The sequence below is a fragment of the Osmerus mordax genome, chromosome 28, assembly GCF_038355195.1.
Source record: "Osmerus mordax isolate fOsmMor3 chromosome 28, fOsmMor3.pri, whole genome shotgun sequence".
NCBI classification, from domain to species: domain Eukaryota; kingdom Metazoa; phylum Chordata; class Actinopteri; order Osmeriformes; family Osmeridae; genus Osmerus; species Osmerus mordax.
In genome coordinates, this window is record NC_090077.1 from 74,333 (window position 1) to 94,297 (window position 19,965).

Here is a 19,965-nt window from a genome sequence, read left to right on the forward strand (position 1 = left end):
GAAAGTCTTCATAAAACAAAAAGGCTGAGAATGTTCTGATCGAGGTGCAGCCAAGATTGGTAGCTTTCAGAAAGGGTTTGACCAGAACGCACAAGCTGAACAGAACCTTTGTTCCTCTTCCCCTCCCCAGACCTCACTATCAGACCCAGCCAGGCACAGATCTGTCTGTTATTGCTGCTCACAGCCAGACCCATCCCCTCTAACCTCCACCCCCCACGCGTGCATCCCGCTGCCCCAGCTCCGAGCACTGGGCCTGGGTCCAGATCTGACATGGCTTCCTTTCACCAGAGATCTTTCTGATTCAGCCTGCTAGTGTTTCACTCTGTGATCCACCACAATAATAAAAGAGGCACAAAGGAGCCGTAAATTGTCACATGGGTCTCTGAGAGTCCGGGAAGGACAGGACAGGGTGAGGGCTGTGTGCCTGCAGGGGGGCTGAGAGGGGCGTGGAGGACGGGACAGGGGGGCTGAGAGGGGCGTGGAGGACGGGCTGCAGGGGGGCTGAGAGGGGCGTGGAGGACGGGACAGGGGCGGTTTAGAGAGGCTCATCAGGAGAGATAAACGGGAGGCGGCAGCGGAGGAGCAGGAGAGGAAGTCAGGGAGAGAGAGGATGAGGGGTGAGGTGGAACACACACACACAGATGGGACAGACAAACACACACACACAGATGGGACAGACAAACACAGACACAGATGGGACAGACACACACACTCTCAGAGGGGACACACACACACACAGAAGGGACACACAGGGTAGGGCTGAGGGTCGATTTGGGATTGATTGAAGAAATCAATCAACAAGCCAGTTGCTACCAGACTAATGCCCACAGTCATAACCCCCTTGGGCATGACCTGAACTGAATTACTCAATTCAACTGAAACGAAATTCAACTAATTGAACTCCAAAGGAATTTAACAGAATTTCATCCCACCCCAAACCAGCTCAACTCAACACTTGAGCTTTGTGACCACTAATGGCTGTGTGACACGGTCAATGACCGAACACTCTGATTGCTTGCCAGATTGAGCTTTGTGACCACTAATGGCTGTTGTGACACGGTCAATGACCGAACACTCTGATTGCTTGCCAGACAGCCTGTTGGGGTCTGGCAAGCAATCAGTGCTTCCCAGATGACAGTGTGACAGACTGACCCTGGTGACAGACTGACCCTGTGTGACAGACTGACCCTGTGACACTGACCTGTGTGACAGACTGACCCTGTGTGACAGACTGACCCTGTGTGACAGACTGACCTGGTGACAGACTGACCCTGTGTGACAGACTGACCCTGTGTGACAGACTGACCCTGTGTGACAGACTGACCCTGTGTGACAGACTGACCTTGTGTGACAGACTGACCCTGGTGACAGACTGACCCTGTGTGACAGACTGACCTGTGTGACAGACTGACCTGTGTGAAGACTGACCTGGGTGACAGACTGACCTGTGTGACAGACTGACCTCTGTGTGACAGATCTGACCCTGTGTGACAGACTGACCCTGTTGTGACAGACTGACCTGTGTGACAGACTGACCCTGTGTGACAGACTGACCCTGTGTGACAGACTGACCCTGTGTGACAGAATGACCTGTTGACAGACTGACCTGTGTGACAGACTGACCCTGTGTGACAGACTGACCCTGTGTGACAGACTGACCCTGTGTGACAGTACTGACCTTGTGTGACAGACTGGACCCTGTGTGACAGACTGACCCTGTGTGACAGACTGACCTTGTGTGACAGACTGACCCTGTGTGACAGACTGACCCTGTGTGACAGACTGACCTTGTGTGAGTACTGAGGGTCCACAATGCGAGCCAGGCCAAGTCTCCTATCTTCAGCATCAGCTGCTCCGTATCCAGGAAGATGTTGGCCGGCTTCAGGTCCCTGTGGAGCACGTTGGCGGAGTGGATGAACTTTAACCCCCGCAGCAGCTGGTAGAAGAGGAGGGTGGCGTGTTCGGCGGGCAGGGCCCCCTGGCCAGCACCCGAGCCAGGTCCGTCTCCATGCACTCCTGCACGATGTACACGGCGCTGAGGCGGTGCCGGGTCACGGGGGAGGGGCCGTCCCCGGGGCCCCAGGACGTCCAGCACGGCGACCACGTTGTCATGGCGAAGCCGGCGCGTGATCTTGACCTCGCGCAGGGCGTGTTTCACGCTCACCGCGTCGCGCATCGCCAGCTTTTTCACGGCCACGCGTCGGCCGAGCCGCTGGTCCAGCACGGACAGGACGAGGCTGTGACCCCTGAGCCTAGAGGTCGGGGTCGACGTAGTGGGCGCCCAGGTCGAAGCCGTGGAGGAAAGCGGGCGGGTCACGACGGGCCATCGCTCTATCGACTCTACTGTGTTGTTTTGAACCTCTGTTTGGACTCTGTTTGGACTCTGTTTGGACTCTGTTTGGACTCTGTTTGGACTCTACTGGCGCCTGTGACTGACTGACGTCACCTGCAGAGAGAGATGGTGTCGGCTGAGCTGAAGGACTTTAAGGGTGTGTATCTCCAGCTCGTCCTCCCTCCTCACCTGCCTGCGGAGGGGGGGTGTCACATGACGGTCTGGGGGAGGGAACACGGGTCAAACAGAGATCAAACATGAGCGTTAAATGCTGGAATCAGAAAGGGTCATACATGATTTGGTAGAGAAACATGTGTGGAGGACTGAGATTAAACATGTATTTTAGCCTGAACTTTCATTCAAAAAATCCGAAAAGTCAGATAAAGATGTCTGGATGACCCAAAATCAATAAAACGAACGTAATCAATCAAATGAATATTCACCATGTTCAGATAGTGAGCTGTGCTGGCAGATCAACATTCCTGGAGAGTTTCACTCTGAGCTGAGACTTTGGGTCTCCAGGCGACACCAGACAGACCCTGCGATGTACAGAGACCACGACCTGGGCGCGGGGCAACCGTTTCCATGGGAATGCTCCTATGGCCCCCGTCCCCGCCATGTGCCCCGATGCACCATGGGACAGCGGCAGACACTCTCTCTCTCTCTCCCTCTCTCTCTCTCTCCCTCTCCCTCTCTCTCTCTCTCTCTCTCTCTCTCTGCTCCTCTCAGATCAGGGGCTCTCTTTAATCCCCTTTGGCCAATCAGAGCACACTGTGGGAGGGAGGGTGTGTGTGTGTGTGTGTGTGTGTGTGGGGGGAGAGTTACATTCACAGATCTTCTTTAGACAGTCAGACAGACTGTCGGACTGTCGGACAGTCAGACAGTCTTCAGCTCATTCTGTCCAAAGCTGCAGTGTGGTCTTCAGCATGCTCAATCCAGGCACTGAGTTAATGAGTGTGTGTGTGTTAGTGTGTGTGCGTGTGTGTGTGCGTAATCCCTCGGTAATCTATCTGCCTCCTCTTCGCTGAATGAGAGCTAGTGACCACGCCCCCTTGACGCTGCCGGACGCTGCTATTGGCCGGCTTCACTCCTGCACGAGCCGCTGATGGGACAAGAAAAACACTTAGAACAAAACATGACATACGTGACATTAATTGCCAGAACCGAGTCTGACATGTAACATTACTGTAGCATTTCGTGAACCATATGCACACCCGGTGATATTTTTTCCGGTGGAATTAAACTATTGTAAAACATAATAGACTATTCGTTTAACAAACAACTGTTGAACCGAAATACTTCCATGAGAGTGCCATGCTGCAGGTGATCGGAGAGTGAGAGAGAGAGGGGGAGAGAGAGATCAGGACTCAAAGGGCGTCTGCTAACCACAACACAGATAACATTGTATCTGCAAAGATACAACAAAGATATCATCACAAGTGAGACGCCATTTGCGCATGAACGCGTTTTCACTATTAACCACATTTCTGAAGCGACCGTTTATTCTCCTTGGAGGAAAAGTGAGAGGACAGTGTTGACACCCGAGTGGCTGTGACTGCTCTGGGCTAACTTTATAAATAATGTAGTATATAGCGCTGGATATGGCGCTTGTGCGCGCTAGAGCCTTTATTTCCATATTCCAGAGGTTATGCAATAAGACACTCGGAAATTCATTATAAATCCACACACGAGGCGTATTTCACTTAATGAGTAGCCTAACACTGTTGCCAACATATAAGCCTAATTACAATTACAATTAAGAGGTTAGATTAACGCACAACATTGTAAAAGATAGCCTACAAAAGAAAATGAATAACGCTTGAGTTAGCAATTCTCCTCTCCTCCAGTTATTAATCACGTACATAATAGGCTTGCCATTCCTCAGAGGGACCGGAACATCAAGGACTGGATGCCTTTGTGTGGCAACAGCCTCAACCGCTAGGAAGAGACATTGAGAGGACCGTGATAGGAAGATAACAATGTTAGCCTTTCGGCTATTTCCCAAAAATGTCCCTGTTTAACCCTCATAGAAAAAAGAATCAAGCTTTAGAAGACGAACAGACGAGTATGGGCTACTTCGCCGCTTTTGATGTTATCTTTTAATCTCTCTGTGACCGTCAGCTATTGAGGACAATACCGAAAAAACTACAAAGGCAGCAGCAAAGATATCACAACATTCACCGAGGGACACTCACCATAGCATATGTTGCCGCGGCGAACAACCGAGAAGCGGTAGAAAACCAGGAGAGACGAAGGGACGGTTCGGAAAATGTGCCACACTACAGTTGATTTCGTCAGTTTAAAACAAAGTACAACATCTTATCAGTTCATTCTCGCTAATAAAACAGAGAGGGGATAAACACACGGGGGCGATTCGTGCGAGATCGCAATGGTGTAGCCGTTATGGTAGCCTATACAGCCGGTCGTTCCGCAGCTGAGCGCGTAAAGAATTTATTTCTAGGAATTAGCTATCACCGTTTCCGATCACTCTCCCAGTTTGAAACATCCAGTCCTTACACACTGTCAAACGCTGCAGCAAGAGTGGTTAAGTGTCCCTGGGCACTCTCTCTCTCTCTCTTTTTCTCTCCCTCCTCTCGCCGCTCAGTCGACTTCATGGACTGTGCACACGATAAGAAGCTCTTTCCCAACACAAACTCCACGGCTCCCCCGAACCTGACTTCACGTTCTCTGTTGTCAGTCGGACTATTAACGGAACACCTGCTGCAGTGCTCGAGCGCTTCCTCACAAACGTTAAACCTCTTCATCTCCGTAGAGACGTCTAGATCTCGGGAATAATACGTTTCACAAAACCCCCGCAGTTTCTCAGCGTATAACCTTAACCATGACTCCGCTATGGCCATATACTTCTATTAGCCTAATTATAATTAGAGTAATATATTCTGAATCCAGAGACCCGTGACCTATCTCCTCCAAAGGTGAGGATCGAACCAACAACCTTTGTTATGAAACTGACAGAACGTCTTCTGGACAAGGTGTCTCTGCACCGTCTTGTTTACACACTACAAGATAGACAGGGCTCAGAGTGCAGAGAGATTGGCCCTGCCTAGCTTACCTGGGACAAAGAGGTCACACACACACACACCTAAACACACCTACACACACACACACACGGGGGGGGGGGGGGGGTGAGATGAACCCCTGAGCAGATGCCTGTGTGAGTCTTCGGGAGCCTAGGGAGAAGATTAGCACAGGGAGGAGGTGGAGGAAAAGGAGAAGGAGGAACAGGAGGAGGAAAAGGAGACAGTGGAGGAGGTGGAGGAGAAGCAGGGGGAGGAAGAGAGGGAGCTGGGGAGGAAGAGGGGGAGGAAGAGAGGGAGCTGGAGGGGGAGGAAGAGAGGGAGCTGGAGGGGGAGGAAGAGGGGGAGCTGGAGGGGGAGGAAGAGGGGGAGCTGGAGGGGGAGGAAGAGGGGGAGCTGGAGGGGGAGGAAGAGGGGGAGCTGGAGGGGGAGGAAGAGGGGGAGCTGGAGGGGGAGGAAGAGGGGGAGCTGGAGGGGGAGGAAGAGGGGGAGCTGGAGGGGGAGGAAGAGGGGGAGCTGGAGGGGGAGGAAGAGAGGGAGCTGGAGGGGGAGGAAGAGGGGGAGCTGGAGGGGGAGGAAGAGGCTCCCTCCTCTCACAGCCTTGCTTGAGGGAGGGAGGGAAGGAGGGAAGGAGGGAGGGGTTATGACACAGTTAAACTCCATGAACTGCCTTCTCAGCTCAGGCCTAATGGTGCTGTCCACACAGAGGTCCTGCACAAGGGTCAGACCTGCTGTAGCTGTTAATGTGCAACATATAGGACAGAATAACCTCTTGGGTGTAGCAACCTGCTACATGGACTTTGTGTGTAATGTATGATTATATATAACGAGAACATGGATATATTGTAAGTGTATCCTATGTGTATCCCACCAAAATACTGCAGATACTCACAAGATCTTCAGCTGTGCTTGTTTACACTTTTTGTTTGTGCCTTGGATAAAAACGTAAATAAATAACACTTGAATGTAAAAGTGTCTGTCCTGCCTCAGTACAGTCGTCCCCAGATAACGACACAAACAGAATATCTAACCTTCTGCACCTGAATGATCCTTACCAGACAAACATGCTCTCTCTCTGCGCAGAGCTGATCCTGTCTCTGTAGAGAACCGGTCGAGCTCCCGCGGACCTCCTATCTTTCATCTGTGCATTCTGAGGGCTGTCATAATGCCATATGTTTGTTCAGCTGACGCTTGTATCCAAAACAGACAGTCCAGGGGTGATTTGAACCTGCGACCTTATGATCTGCAGTCAAATTCTCCAACCACCGAGCTCTACCCAGTCGACTATGTAATTGAAGCAGATAGTTTACGTGTTCATTTGCTTTGACGTCCTGTCGCCTGTTTGTTCTCCCCCTCTCTCTCCTCTCCTCTCACTCTCCCCTCCCCCTCTAACTCTCTCTCTCTGTCTCTCTGTCTCTCTCTCTCTCCTCTCCTCTCACTCTCCCCTCCCCCTCTAACTCTCTCTCTCTTCCTCCCCCTCAGGATCTGTCTGCTAATGAAGCACTTTAACATGTCTCTTTACAGTGACAGTAGAGCTGTGGGTGGACAACTTCATATCCTACTGATTCACCGTCTTTCACAAGTCCAAACCAAAGAATAATCAATTTCATCGCAAAAAAAGTGTGTTGGTCATCCACGGTTGTCTCTGTCTGTTTGTCTGTTTATCTGTCTGTCTGTCTGTCTGTCTCTCACTTCCCTCTAATTAAATGAGATAGCATCAGACCAGTGGAAAGAGAGAGGGAGAGAGAGAGAGAGAGAGAGGGAGAGAGAGAGAGGGAGAGAGAGAGAGAGGGAGAGAGAGAGAGGGAGAGAGGGAGAGAGAGAGAGGGGGGGGGGCTGTTTCCAGACAGACATGGATTGGAGGTTGTCAGGAGCAGCCGTTCCTGTCCTCCACAACCTCCAGTTATATAGAGACCTGCCTGCTCTCCCCCCCACCGCATGTCCTGCCCCCTCCTGCCCCCTCCTGCCCCCCTGCTCTCCCCCCCACCTCCTGTCCTGCCCCCTCCTGCCCCCCTGCTCCCTCCCCACCTCCTGTCCTGCCCCCTGCTCCCCCCCCCCACCTCCTGTCCGGGCCCCCTGCCCCCCCCCCCCCCCAACCCTCCTGCCATCATTGTCTCTAGTCCTGGCCAGAGGGATAGAGAGCGTGAGAGAGAGATGAGAGAGACGGATGTAGGGTGGGAGAGAGATGACAGGAAAGGAGATGAGAGGGAGGGATGTAGGGTAGGAGAGAGATGTGAGAGAGAGAAGGAGAGAGGAGAGAGAGAGAGGAGAGAGATGAGACAGAGAAAGAGAGAGAGGAGAGAGATGAGACAGAGAAGGAGAGAGATGAGAGAGAGAAGAGAGAGTCCTAGGAGGGGCAGTATATCTGGCTGCCCTCCATCTGCACAGTGGTACACAGGCAGTAACATCTTGAATCTCAGGTTACTGCCCAGTGTGTGTGTGTGTGTGTGCGTGTGTGTGTGTGTGTGTGTGTATGTGTGTGTGTGGAGAGGATAAATAAGTAAGCAGGCAGCCTGAAGTTTCCCCTCCTTTACACCACCCGACTCAGCTCTGTGTAAGAGGATAAAACTGCACGAGAATTGCACAGTCCAAGGTCTTAAACAGCAGGACTGTTCACAACACAGAGAGGAAGGTAGATAGAGGAATGACAAGGTTATCTCGTTGTCTGCCCTTAAACGTCACTTGCTGAAAAGGACAGTTCTGTGTCTAAATGTCAGCGGTAACTGGAGCAGGAGGGTGCAAGTTGAATACAATTATGTCTGTGTGTGTTCCCAATGGATTCTGCCTCATAAACTTGAAACAGCGCGACCTGGTGGCCACCTATGTAAACTACACCCAAAATAAGCACAAGCCGCCTTGCGGGTTTCTTTATAAAGAACCGTCAGATGATGTGAAAAAAAAAGTTATATTCGGGATAATCCACAATCCCCTAGGAATGGTCTGCAGTTGCTTAACAAATGTTTAACCTTCCAGTATTCATTAAGCCAGCGAGTTGCACATCCACTTGCGTCGTAAAAAATGCTAAATTCAACCAAAGTAAATGAGAGGACCCTTTAAACGTAGGTGTATAAACGATTGTACATACGTACGGTTGTTATACATTCATGAGAAAACGGAACGGCGCGAGGAATGTCATTTCTACATCTGTGCGTGGGCGTATTTTAACCCGTGCGCAGTTGCTCACAAATCTTATCGCCATGGTTATAAGGGAGTTAGATAGATAACCTCAAGGTCTCTACGCCTACCGTTTCTCAGAATTATTCACCTCGGAAATCTGTGAATAGGACATGTATTTTTATAGGGCTGACACGCCTCTAAACCTATGATTCAAAAGATTATTTATCACTATCTTTCAGTAAATAATATGTTCCCCAAAACATACATTCAAAAGTGTGTATAAGTAGGGCTTTTTTCCACCTCAGATACCAAACATTACTGACAATCAAACCGGACACTTCGTTGTAAATGATTGTTTTGTTAGTTTTTATTACATGAGAAATAAAATATACACATCGAAGTCAAACTACAGTGCAGGGTATTCGCTACTGGGATTAAATTCAAATTCTTTCAGAGCAAATGTTTAACTTGCAAAACAAACACTGAACACACCCTCTGAACACAGGTCTTTCTAAGCAACGTTTACAAATAAAAGGCGTGAATCGATCAATCTAAATTCTTATAAATCTGTGGTCGTGTCTCAAGTGATGGTACTGAATCACCACACCATCACGGGTGTCTAACTGCACGTTTCACATTTCACTGTTTCCTGTAAGTCTAAAACATGCAACTCATCCTCTACATCCTGAATATTCAACTCATAACACTAAATATGAAAAACAATCCCAGAACCATTAATTTTTGAAACCCAAAAGCAAAGCATTTCATATAAAAGTCAGTGTAGTGGTTTCTCAAACCTGGATGTTAGCAACCACATCACTTCTACAAATCTATCTTCTGTTAAAATGGCCTCGAAAGGTATCCAGACAATGAAGTCAGTTATGGCAGTAGCTACCTTAAAATCATCCCTGGGGAACAAGTCACTCATTTAACCATGTTCTGGCAGGTATCACATGTTCAAACCTCAAAGACCAACCATCCATGACTATGTAGGCTGGTTTGGGGTGAAGGAGAGGGTGGGGGAGGTGAGGGTGGAGGTGGAGGGTGAAGGAGAGGGTGGGGGAGGTGAGGGTGGAGGTGGAGGGTGAAGGAGAGGGTGGGGGAGGTGAGGGTGGAGGTGGAGGGTGAAGGAGAGGGTGGGGGAGGTGAGGGTGGAGGTGGAGGGTGAAGGAGAGGGTGGGGGAGGTGAGGGTGGAGGTGGAGGCATATGTAAAACTGCACTGTGTTTAAATATATAAAAGCATATCTGAATGCTTCAAATGTTGTACTGCGTGTCAGTTGCTTTAGGAAATGAAAGGAGGAAAGAGGATGGGAAGGATAGAGTGAGAAGGAGAAGGAGAAGGGGGAGGAGGAGAAGGAGGAGGGGGAGAAGGAGGAGGGGGAGGAGGAGGAAGTCAAAGAGGAGAAGGAAGTCGAAGAGGAGAAGGAGGAGGGGGAGGAGGAGAAGGGGAGGAGGTCGAAGAGGAGAAGGAGGAGGGGGAGAAGGTCTGGAGCATGGAGATAGACCTCTGGAGCTTCCTTCAACATTTTAACTTTGGCGTCCGAAGACAGGAGCAGGGGGGACAGGGGTGAGGGTGAGATCAGGCGTAGAGGGGCTGGTAGCCACTCCTCCTTCCAGACTTGCAGTTGATGACACACACGCTGAGCATCCCGAAGAACTGGAACAGAACAGAGACACAGGTTAGACTATCTCTCCCCCTCTCCCTCCCTCTCTCTCTCCCCCCCCCCCCCCCCCCTCTCTCTCCCCCCTTCCCCTTCTCTCTCTCCCTCTCTCTCTCTCTCTCTCTCTCTCTCCCTCTCTCTCTCTTTCTCCCGCAGGAAGTGCTTCCTGTGAGCCCCTGGTGTACCTTGATGATGGCGAAGCCCAGGATGACCAGCATGGCGTAGCTCAACACATCCTGCATCAGCAGCACCAGCTTGGCCTCGCAGCCCTGAACACACACACACACACAACCCTTCAGGTCAGTAAGGGGACAAGTGTAGCTAAGCGGTGCTTCAAACACTGTAGTGGGTGTGTCCAGCTTCTTGGTGGAATGAAGGAAAGGAAGAAGATGGGGGGGATCGGAGTGGGAAGGAGGAGGAGGTGGAGGAGGAGGTGGAGGAGTGGGAGGAGGTGGAGTAGTGGGAGGAGGAGGTGGAGGAGTGGGAGGAGGTGGAGGAGTGGGAGGAGGATGTGGAGGAGTGGGAGGAGGAGGTGGAGGAGTGGGAGGAGGAGGTGGAGGTGGAGGAGGTGGAGGAGTGGGAGGAGGAGGTGGAGGAGGAGCAGGGAAGGCAGGTGATACTGGACTCTGGAAAAGTTAAGCCAGATAATGTCCAGTTGGGTTCAGTGCAACTGAGAGCAGCTTCCTGTCTAAAAAGGAAGTGATTTCCATACCTGAGTATTGAGAAGCGCGGGCTGATCCAGCCTGCCAGTGCATTCTGTTGAGTTGGCTTTGCAGCAGGAAACAGGAACTGAGTTGTTGTGGCCCATGAACCAGGGAGTTGAAGTCCAGTTGGTGTATGTCTGCACCCCACAGCACTGCAACTGTAAGCACAGAAGAGGACAGACTGTTGGACTGGTTTATAATGGAGGTGGGGATGAGAGGAGGGGAGAGAGGAGGGGGGGAGGGGAGGAGAGGAGGAGGAGAGAGAAGAACAGAAAGAGTAGGAGAGAGAAGGAGAGGAGAGAGAAAAAGAAGAGGAGGAGAGAAGAGGAGAAGAGGAGGAGGAGAGAAGAGGAGAAGAGAGGAGGAGAGGAGAGAAGAGGAGAAGGAGAGAAGAGGAGGAGGAGAGAGGAGGAGGAGAGAGATGTCTGGCCCCAGGTCTCACCTGGTTCTGCAGGTAATCCACAGCTCTGGTATCAGAGTTGTTCCCGTCGTACTTCATGAACACGTTGTTCATCGAGAGCTCCAGGTCTCCCTTGATCTGCACACAGAGAGGGGTATGGGGTTAGGGGAGGTCTAGGTCTAGGGTAAGGTGTGGTAGGGTAGGTGCTGGTTGGGTCCAGAGGGGGGCGCCACTCACCCTGCTCTGGTAGAGGAAGCCCAGAGCCATAGCTGCCACCTCTGCTGCAAACACCACCAGGATGACCAGGAAGAACTGTGGATCAGAGAGAGGAGAGAGAGAGGGGGATATACACAGACAGAGAGAAAAAGTGAGAGAAAGACCGAATAAAATCTGTAAGCCGAACGATCAAAGCACAGTACAAAACCATGTGTCAGCACATCAAACACACGCCCAAAATAAGGTATTCTGGGTAATGCGGTTTTCTCCAAATGTGACCAATTTGCTTCCAGCTAAACTAAAGACCCATAATCTCCTGGTTGAAGCCGTTGGCTACTTACGAAGCTCAGCCCGACTTTGGACTCCCTGAGGGTGGCGCAGCACCCCACCAGGCCGATGGCAAACATGACCACGCCCACGCCGATGATGATGATGGCGGGGATGAGGGTGAAGCGGTCCTCCAGGAAGTTGTCAAAGTTGTTGTAGCTCCTGATCACGTAGGAGCCCACGTAGGCGAGTGAGCCCCCTGCTGCCTGGGAGGCAAAACAGCAAGTCAGCATGAGGGGGTGAGAAAGAGGCTGTACGCCTTTAATGCTCTTATAAAACAATCCATCTTTGTCTCAACATGTGTGTGTGAGACTGTGTGTGTGTGTGAGAAAGAGGGTATACGCCTTTAATGCTTTTATAAAACAATCCATCTTTGTCTCAACATGTGTGTGTGAGACTGTGTGTGTGTGTGTGTGAGAAAGAGGGTATACGTCTTTAATGCTTTTATAAAACAATCCATCTTTGTCTCAACATGTGTGTGTGAGACTGTGTGTGTGTGGAAAAGGCTACAGGCCATATAGTCATATAAAATAATGTTTTTATGACACAATATATGCTTGTCTATGGTGTGTTGTTTTAATCTTCGTCTAACTGACTCGTCAACGCTGCAAATGGACAGCAAGAATTTTCTTCTTTTACCAAGTTTCACCCAGTTCTCAATATGCTGCACGGCCTAATTCAATTCTGCCTGGAGCAGGCTTGGTGGTAGACTGATAATTTAATCACCGTCCGAAAGCATTGTGAGTAAACTTGATTTGCTTCTCATTTCACAGTGCATCGAACATGACAAGCAACATTTTGTCACACAAACAAAGACATTACCAAGACAAACATTCTGGATGAGACTGGGAAAACTGCCCAAAAGAATCATAGGATTGGATTAAATCTACTTTTTTGGTCCACAAGTATGCAAAACTGTCTAAGGGGCAGGTCCGATAGATAAGGCACGGCTCAGTGGTTAGAGCCCTTAGCAGCAGATCAAACAGGTTCAAATCCCCCCGTGCTTTACGTGTCTTTAGATCACCCCAAAACAGCAAGTTTAACATCTTTACCAGTTCTGTGTACTCTCATGAGACAGTCATAATAATAAGTGTTCATTTGGCAGCCAATAATATCCAAAAGGGACAAGAGAAATTTAAACCTGTGACCACTTGATCTGCAGTGAAACGCTCTAACCACCGACCTCTACCCGTCCCAACAGGATGACTGCGCGGGGGAGCAGCTGATGACATCACAGGCAGGTCAGCAGGAGGTCTTACAGGAGCACATGACCTGCCCCCCCCCAGCCCCCCACATCACGGGACCTCACCCATTCAGCCACACAACCCTCCCACTGCCACACACACACACACTTTCCTCCTCTCCTACACACACACACACAAAAGCGATGTAGAAATAGTGCACAGATTACCTACAGCAGAGGATCAAGGATCAGAAGTGCATAGTTTGAACAGTGTTTTGGTTCTAACAGTGTTGTGGTCAGAGTCAAGTAACAGTCTGTGTTGATCAGACACGTTGCAGGCCAAGGACAAGGGTTGAGAAACTTCTTACCAAGGTGTATTTCAGATGGCTATCACTGGGAGCTTGGTACAATTACGTTATAAGTCTTAAGTTTACAATCGTGTTTGCATAGCTGCCTTGTAAAATATGTTTACAGTTTCCGACCAGAAGAGAGTCGGTCTGTCTGTGAGCTGTTCAGAACCTGCAAGCCTGTTTCCAAGTGACTTACATTTACATTTAGCAGACGCTCTTATCCAGAGCGACTTACAGTAAGTACAGGGACATTCCCCCCGAGGGTGAAGTGCCTTGCCCAAGGACACAACGTCATTTTTCACGGACAGGAATCGAACTGGCAACCTTCTGATTAATAGCCCGCTTCCCTAACCGCTCAGCCACCTGACTCCCTCGGCTTGATGACTTGACTTCACCTGGATAACAACATAACCAAGTCTTCACTCAGCAGATGCTGTGATCCACAGACACATACAGAGGGGGATTTGAACCTGCAACCCCTTGATTGGCAGTCACATGCTCTAACCACTGAGCTACACTCATTGATAGCGAGACCCAGGCCATGCCAACAATAACTCGGCACTATCAGTTGATGTACTGTAGGTCGACCTTTGACCTGGCAGCAGATCTATGACACAGCCAGTCAGGTGAAGGAACAGGAAGTCAGGTGAAGGAACAGGAAGTAGATGTTCATGCTGGGGGCGGTGACATGGAGAGCGTCTGTCGTCCGGATGGAGACATGCAGGTGCTCAGAGTCTGGGTCATGTGTTCTCGCACGTTACTCGGTTTGAAAGACTGTGGCCTGTCAGTATGAGACTCGCAATTTGATTTTATTCAAGTAGGGAGTCAGGTGGCTGAGCAGTGAGGGAATCGGGCTTGTAATCCGAAGGTTGCCAGTTCGATTCCCGGTCATGCGAACTGACGTTGTGTCCTTGGGCAAGGCACTTCACCCCACTTGCCTCGGGGGGAATGTCCCTGTACTTACTGTAAGTCGCTATGGATAAGAGCGTCTGCTAAATGACTAAATGTAAATGTAAGTAAAAAAAGGAGAGATGAGGAGTTACAGAGAGAGTGGGAAACAGGGAGTGAGAAAGTGAGGAAAATAAAGGCAGAGAGAGGGCGGAGAGAGAGAAGAACAGACAGAGATAACACGATGGAAAAAGGAAGCAAGACCAAATCTGATCGTTGGTGACGTTTGTTAGTTGACAAACAAGCCAGCTGCACGAAATGGATGTTCTCTCTAGTGAACACAGCTAGACCCCATCCACAGCACTCCTGCAACATATCCCTTTATCAACTACAGAGAAGAGAGGTCACTAGGCTCTCCTGTAGCTCAGAGAGAGAAAGATGAGGAAAAGAGAGGAAATCCGAACGGTGAGAGCTTTTCAACATGACTGAGCAGCTGACGCACAAAGTGTTCACGAGGGAAGAGGTTGAGAAAGTGACATGAAACCGGATGCAGCCGTTAGGAGTTTGGGAAAGATAACAAAAGACACTCGTCTGGCTGAATCCTAACCCATCGTGTGTGTGTGTGTGGTTATTGGGCAAGGCCATGATTGAGGAAGTAGGTTGTTTTAAGTGACCAGAGAGACTAGTCATTCCTATTTTGTTTTTACAGTAGTCTTAAGTATTAATCCAACTTGATTTACTTTATTGTGTTGTGTTACATTCTGTCCAATGAATGTTTAGTTAAACGTATACTGTGTATCTACGATTCTTCATCCTGATTATCATTCTCATTAGTCGATTTACTTTCATCTCATGACTGGCTACCACACTCACATCAGAAAACCGGGGTTTGACATGAAAAGTTATTTACAGATAGAACATGATGTACACTGTTTTGAGAAGGGCAGTAAAGTTGTTAACCTATATTTAACCTTGACATCACCGTTTATTTTATAAACAAATCTCACGCTCGGCGCAAGACAGGAGGCTGAGCGTTTGAAACGTCTCTTGATTGAATAACAATTTTTATGAATATCACTTACCCAAAATATCAAACTTAGAAGCAAAAGCACGGATTTCGAGGTGATTATTCCACAGTCCATGGTTATACTGTGTAGGGTAGCCTTCTGAAAGTGGTAAAAACTGCGACCGTTTGTGTTGTATCCTGTGTTCCTACTTAAGTTTCCCTACAGCGGCGGGGCTTAGCGAGAAACTAGCTTGATGACACACGATCACATGCCTGTAGGAGGGTCCGCCACAGAAGGGTCCTAACGCCGACCCGTTACTTCCGCTGAGGGGCATACATCTGGGAGCAGAGCATACGAGCAAATAATGTTTTCCAAACTTTTCCAAACAAAATATTTTTTCAACCATTCGAAACTTTATTTCAACCTTTCGAGAAAAAAAAATCCCAAAACTTGGTCAATGTTTTTATTGATAGTGTACTAAATATTATAATGTTTTTACGTTATAGCCTGTGACCAGACAATGACGATCAATAAGATGAACACGTTCAGTGTCCAAGAGCGCAGCATCGGCAGTTTATATCGATATTGCAGTTTAACTAGCCTAATCAAAAATGACCGTATTGAAAAGTTCACGGCGGGACAACAGGCATAACATACAGCTGTCCTCTTATCTTAAAGAAACATTTGATAGGTCCAGCTGGTGTCGGCAGGGGCGTGCACACCAGTATGCATCTATCTGCTTGTTAAACGTTAAATTACGTCCATTAGCGGGCGCCAAAAAAAACAACCGGCTCAATGTCTTTTTTTTCATAGCCTAAGCGGATCATCTCACACCAGATAATTTAACAGGCGTCTACACACATAGTGAGGCATCCCGTTAGGGCTCGTGCCCTGATGTCCATTATGATGTCCACTGAAACTACCTTCACATAATGTGACGTGCATTCTAGTCTAGACAAACACATCAATAATTCTTAACCAGTAAAACATAAAAAAGTCCAGACTCAACACGCATGCGCAAACACACACCTGTGGTTCCTCAAATCACAGAACATCACAGATCCAAATTTCATAGTTGTACAATATTTCAGTGTTCAGAATGAAAGAACAACCAGTATTTACTAGCCACATTGTTAAGGCTTCCATGTCAAACATTAATATAAATGTTTTTACTAACTGGCGCTTCCTAGATTTATATGCAGGCATTAAAACTTTAAACTAGTCTATAAACTACAGTAACCGTGAAAGAACTAGTTCTAATCTCGTTCTGCTTTTAAAGTGGAAATGAAACTCATTGTATGTGTGCAACTTCAATCTACAAAGTCGAAAAACAGCATCCACTTCCTGTCAATCTTGTGACTGTAGGGTTGACCATGAGGAACGTATATCTGTATAGCTTCCCCTGAAGACTCTCAGAGAGCTTCTCCCCACCCTGCCTCCGGACACAGCCATGGCTCTGAGAGCAGTCACCCTGCTGGGTCTCTCCCTGCTCCACTTCTGCTGCCCTCACCCCCTCAGCCGCCCAGACAGCGGCCTCAACAAGTGCCGCTCCGCCGCCAAGCCACTCCCGGCCCTGGAGGTGCTGCCTGGAGGGGGCTGGGACAACCTGAGGAACGTGGACATGGGCCGGGTCATGAACCTCAGCTTCTCCCTGTGCCTCACCACGGAGGACGGCCTCTACCTCATCCCAGACGAGGTCTTCGTCATCCCCCAGAAGGTGACGGGAGTTGAGACCAACTCTGAGATCATCAGTTCCTGGTTGGATCAGAGAAGCTCTACATCTTCGTCCATCAACGCAGACATCTCCTTCTTCTCAGTCTTAAACGCAAAGTTTTCCATTGAGAACCAGAGGATGAAGACCCACCAAGTCAGAGATACCTCCGTCACCACCAGAGTTCAGGTGAGTTACACCTCTACTGGTCCTACTGTGAGAAAATAAGATCTAAAGTTCAAAGCTACATTATCAGAGTGCAGTGGTAGTCCGTCCACTGGGACAGTAACCCTCCTCCCAAGCAGTAACCCTTTACATAGAGTAGCGCAGCCACCTGTACACAACTGCCTGTTGTTCACACTATCAGCACACAAGGTTACAACTTTACCAGCAACTAACTAATTAGTCTTATCAATATAACTTCTCCCATCAAAATATGACCCTATGAAAGCTGCTAGGATGCTGCTAGACAACCAGGTTGTCTGTAGAAAGAACCCCCTCAAGTAAGGCCAGGAGTCTTCAAAGTGATTACATCAGGATTTTGTACATATATTGCCAAACACTATAAATATGAAGCATCAATATACAAAGATATTGGATCTTTTGATTGATTGGAAACGTTTTTGCTTGATTGACAGTAAATGAGATCATGTTCCTCAAAAAATGCGAGTGAGACTTGCAAGAGATGATATATCAACATATGCACTGTTTCTGTCAAAGAACTGTGAGCTGTTTCTCATGAGAGGATTATCGTATTCCTGTCGTGTTTGGATGAATGTCTGCTCTTCTACGAACAGACATGTCTGGTCTACCTTAAAGTTTGACAAAAGAAAGAGGAAGTTCTTTATCAAGATGGTTTTGCTAACTAACAGCCAAACCACAGACGAAATAACCCAGTTTAACCATTTCCTCCCCAGGTACGCAACTTCCTCTACACCGTCAAGGCGAATCCAGACTTCACCTTGGACTCCCGTTTCGCACGGCAAGCGGAGGATATCGCTGATGCCATCGAGAACAACCAGACCCGCCATGCCTCCTACCTCTCTGAGAGGATGGTCCTGGACTTCGGCACCCATGTGATCACCAGTGTTGATGCAGGTGCCTCCTTGGTGCAGGAGGACTACCTGCGATCCTCTTATGTGTCCGACGGTAAAACAGACAAGTCCTCCATCACGGCATCCGCAGGCGTCAACTTCTTCAACAAGGTGAATTTTAACATCGGCAGCAAAGACGCTCACGAGACGTCAGAGACCAAGAGTTACCAGGACAACGTCACCTACTCGATCGTACAGAGCCACGGAGGAGTGCCCTTCTACCCGGGCATCACCCTGCAGAAGTGGCAGGAGAGCACCTCAAACAACCTGGTGGCCATCGACCGGTCAGGCCTGCCGCTTCACTACTTCATAAACCACAACACCTTCCCTGACCTTCCACGCCCCACCGTCGGCAAGCTGGCGCTGTCGGTGAGCCAGGCCATAGGACGCTACTACGCCATCAACACCCGCCCAGGATGTGTGAAAGCAGATTCACAGAACTTCAACTTCCAGGCCAACGTAGATGATGGGTCTTGTGATGGCCCAGCCACCAACCTCAGTTTCGGAGGTGTGTTCCAGCAGTGTACCAAGCTCACCCCCGATGCAGACCCGATATGTCAGGCCTGGGACCAGAAGAACCCAGATACAGGAGACTATTCCTGCCGCCCACCCTACCAACCCACCCTGCTACGCTCTGAGGTCAGAGACGAGCGCTACAGCCAGTATGTCTGCCATCGTTCCTGCCATAGATGTGGATTCTTGTGGCTCAGCCATTGCTGTGATAACAACTGTGGAGATGAGTACCATGTCCGATCGGCTCAAATCCAAACCTACTGGTGCTCCTCCAATGAGAAGATCTCAGATAACTCAGGTTATCTTTTTGGGGGCCTCTACGGACCCTCTCTCCAGAATCCTTTAACCAAATCCAAGAGCTGCCCTCCAAACTTCATCCCACTGAAGATGCTTTATGGCGGCCTGATGATCTGTGTGAGTAACGACTACGAGACTGGCTCCCGGTTCTCCGTGCCCTTCGGCGGTCTGTTCAGCTGCAAGTCAACCAACCCCCTGGCTGGGGGCCAGCCTCGCTGCCCTCCCCAGTTCAGCCAGCACCTCGCTACCGTCAGCGATGGCTGTCAGATTCTCTACTGTGTCCAGTCTGGTCTGTTCACAGGTGGGCAGCTGCTGCCAGTCCGTCTGCCACCCTTCACCCGTCCTCCGCTGGTCAGCATGACGGCCACCAACACAGTGGCAGTGATGACCGAGGGAGGCCAAGCCTGGGTCAGAGTTGCACAGACCAAGATGTGGAAGATGGTCAAACCAGAGGAGGTCCAGGAAATGGTCAGGATGATCAACCCAGAGTCAGACCATATGTCAGGGGGACAGAAGTTTGGCGTGGCCTTCGGAGTGATCGGTCTGGTTGTGCTGGTGGTTGTTGGGGTGGTGCTGGTTAGGAGGAGGAGGAGGAGGAGGGGGCTTCCAGGGCTAGTGAGGGCCAGGGGATACGAGGAGATCAACAGTGATGGGCAGAGTGAGAGAGGAGAAGTTGAGGTACAAGCAGAACTTCCCTCTGACTCACACAGCACCTGTTCCTCTTAAACGGTTTCAGCTTGTACCATTCCTTCCTTACGCAATAATCTGAATAGAAACAAAGTTGTTAAACAAACATTTTTAATCTTTAATAATAACGACTATAAGTGCACTTTATAATATTTACTGTATCCTTTGCTTTTCTTTAGTAAACGCTCTAGGCCATGAGGATTTTTAAAAGCATGTCTCAAAATCTCAATCATTTGTGTAACTAACTGAAAACTGTTTCCACATCAGATTTTTGGACTTGATAATCTATGTGACTGATGATTCTTTATTGCTGACTAAATAAATGTGTCAAAAGAAAAAAACTAGTTCTCCATTCTTTTATGAATTTATAGAACCATCATCTCTGTTGAAGCCATACGCACACATGGACAGACCCTACTTCCTGTAAAGAGGCATTCGT

General features: G+C 49.2%; 3 protein-coding genes across 3 annotated transcripts; 1 reads left to right on the plus strand and 2 right to left on the minus strand.

Annotated features, from left to right (window-relative positions):
- Nucleotides 1-370: 370 nt before the first annotated feature.
- LOC136937796 (mitogen-activated protein kinase 4-like) lies at nt 371-2,341 on the minus strand. The gene is given in 7 exon segments (XM_067230916.1): nt 371-490; nt 1,788-1,828; nt 1,831-1,983; nt 1,986-2,049; nt 2,051-2,241; nt 2,244-2,264; nt 2,267-2,341. Coding segments are annotated over 7 exon segments (651 nt in total). The 5' UTR covers nt 2,328-2,341.
- A 6,488-nt stretch (nt 2,342-8,829) lies between these two features.
- Nucleotides 8,830-15,448, minus strand: tspan36 (tetraspanin 36). The gene is made up of 7 exons (XM_067231589.1): nt 15,300-15,448; nt 11,811-12,002; nt 11,491-11,565; nt 11,296-11,391; nt 10,862-11,011; nt 10,335-10,418; nt 8,830-10,145 (listed from the first exon to the last, which is right to left on the minus strand). The coding sequence occupies exons 1-7, from the start codon at nt 15,357-15,359 to the stop codon at nt 10,068-10,070; spliced, it is 735 nt and encodes a 244-aa protein (XP_067087690.1). The 5' UTR covers nt 15,360-15,448; the 3' UTR covers nt 8,830-10,067.
- Nucleotides 15,449-16,638: 1,190 nt separating this feature from the next.
- Nucleotides 16,639-19,849, plus strand: mpeg1.1 (macrophage expressed 1, tandem duplicate 1). Its single transcript, XM_067231005.1, has 2 exons — nt 16,639-17,124; nt 17,853-19,849. Exons 1-2 carry the CDS (start codon nt 16,675-16,677, stop codon nt 19,563-19,565), a joined length of 2,163 nt encoding a protein of 720 aa, XP_067087106.1. The 5' UTR covers nt 16,639-16,674; the 3' UTR covers nt 19,566-19,849.
- Nucleotides 19,850-19,965: the final 116 nt, after the last annotated feature.

What these genes read in the sequence shown, in the direction of transcription:
- tspan36 (XM_067231589.1), bottom strand. Translation starts at nt 15,359, where the DNA reads ATGGACTGTGGAATAATCACCTCGAAATCCGTGCTTTTGCTTCTAAGT. An exon ending in TGGATTACCTGCAGAACCAG is followed by an intron (nt 11,012 to 11,295) that starts GTGAGACCTGGG and finishes CTGTGCTTACAG; the next exon opens with TTGCAGTGCTGTGGGGTGCA. An exon ending in TGGGCTTCGCCATCATCAAG is followed by an intron (nt 10,146 to 10,334) that starts GTACACCAGGGG and finishes GTTCTGTTCCAG; the next exon opens with TTCTTCGGGATGCTCAGCGT.
- mpeg1.1 (XM_067231005.1), top strand. Translation starts at nt 16,675, where the DNA reads ATGGCTCTGAGAGCAGTCACCCTGCTGGGTCTCTCCCTGCTCCACTTC. An exon ending in CCGTCACCACCAGAGTTCAG is followed by an intron (nt 17,125 to 17,852) that starts GTGAGTTACACC and finishes TTTCCTCCCCAG; the next exon opens with GTACGCAACTTCCTCTACAC.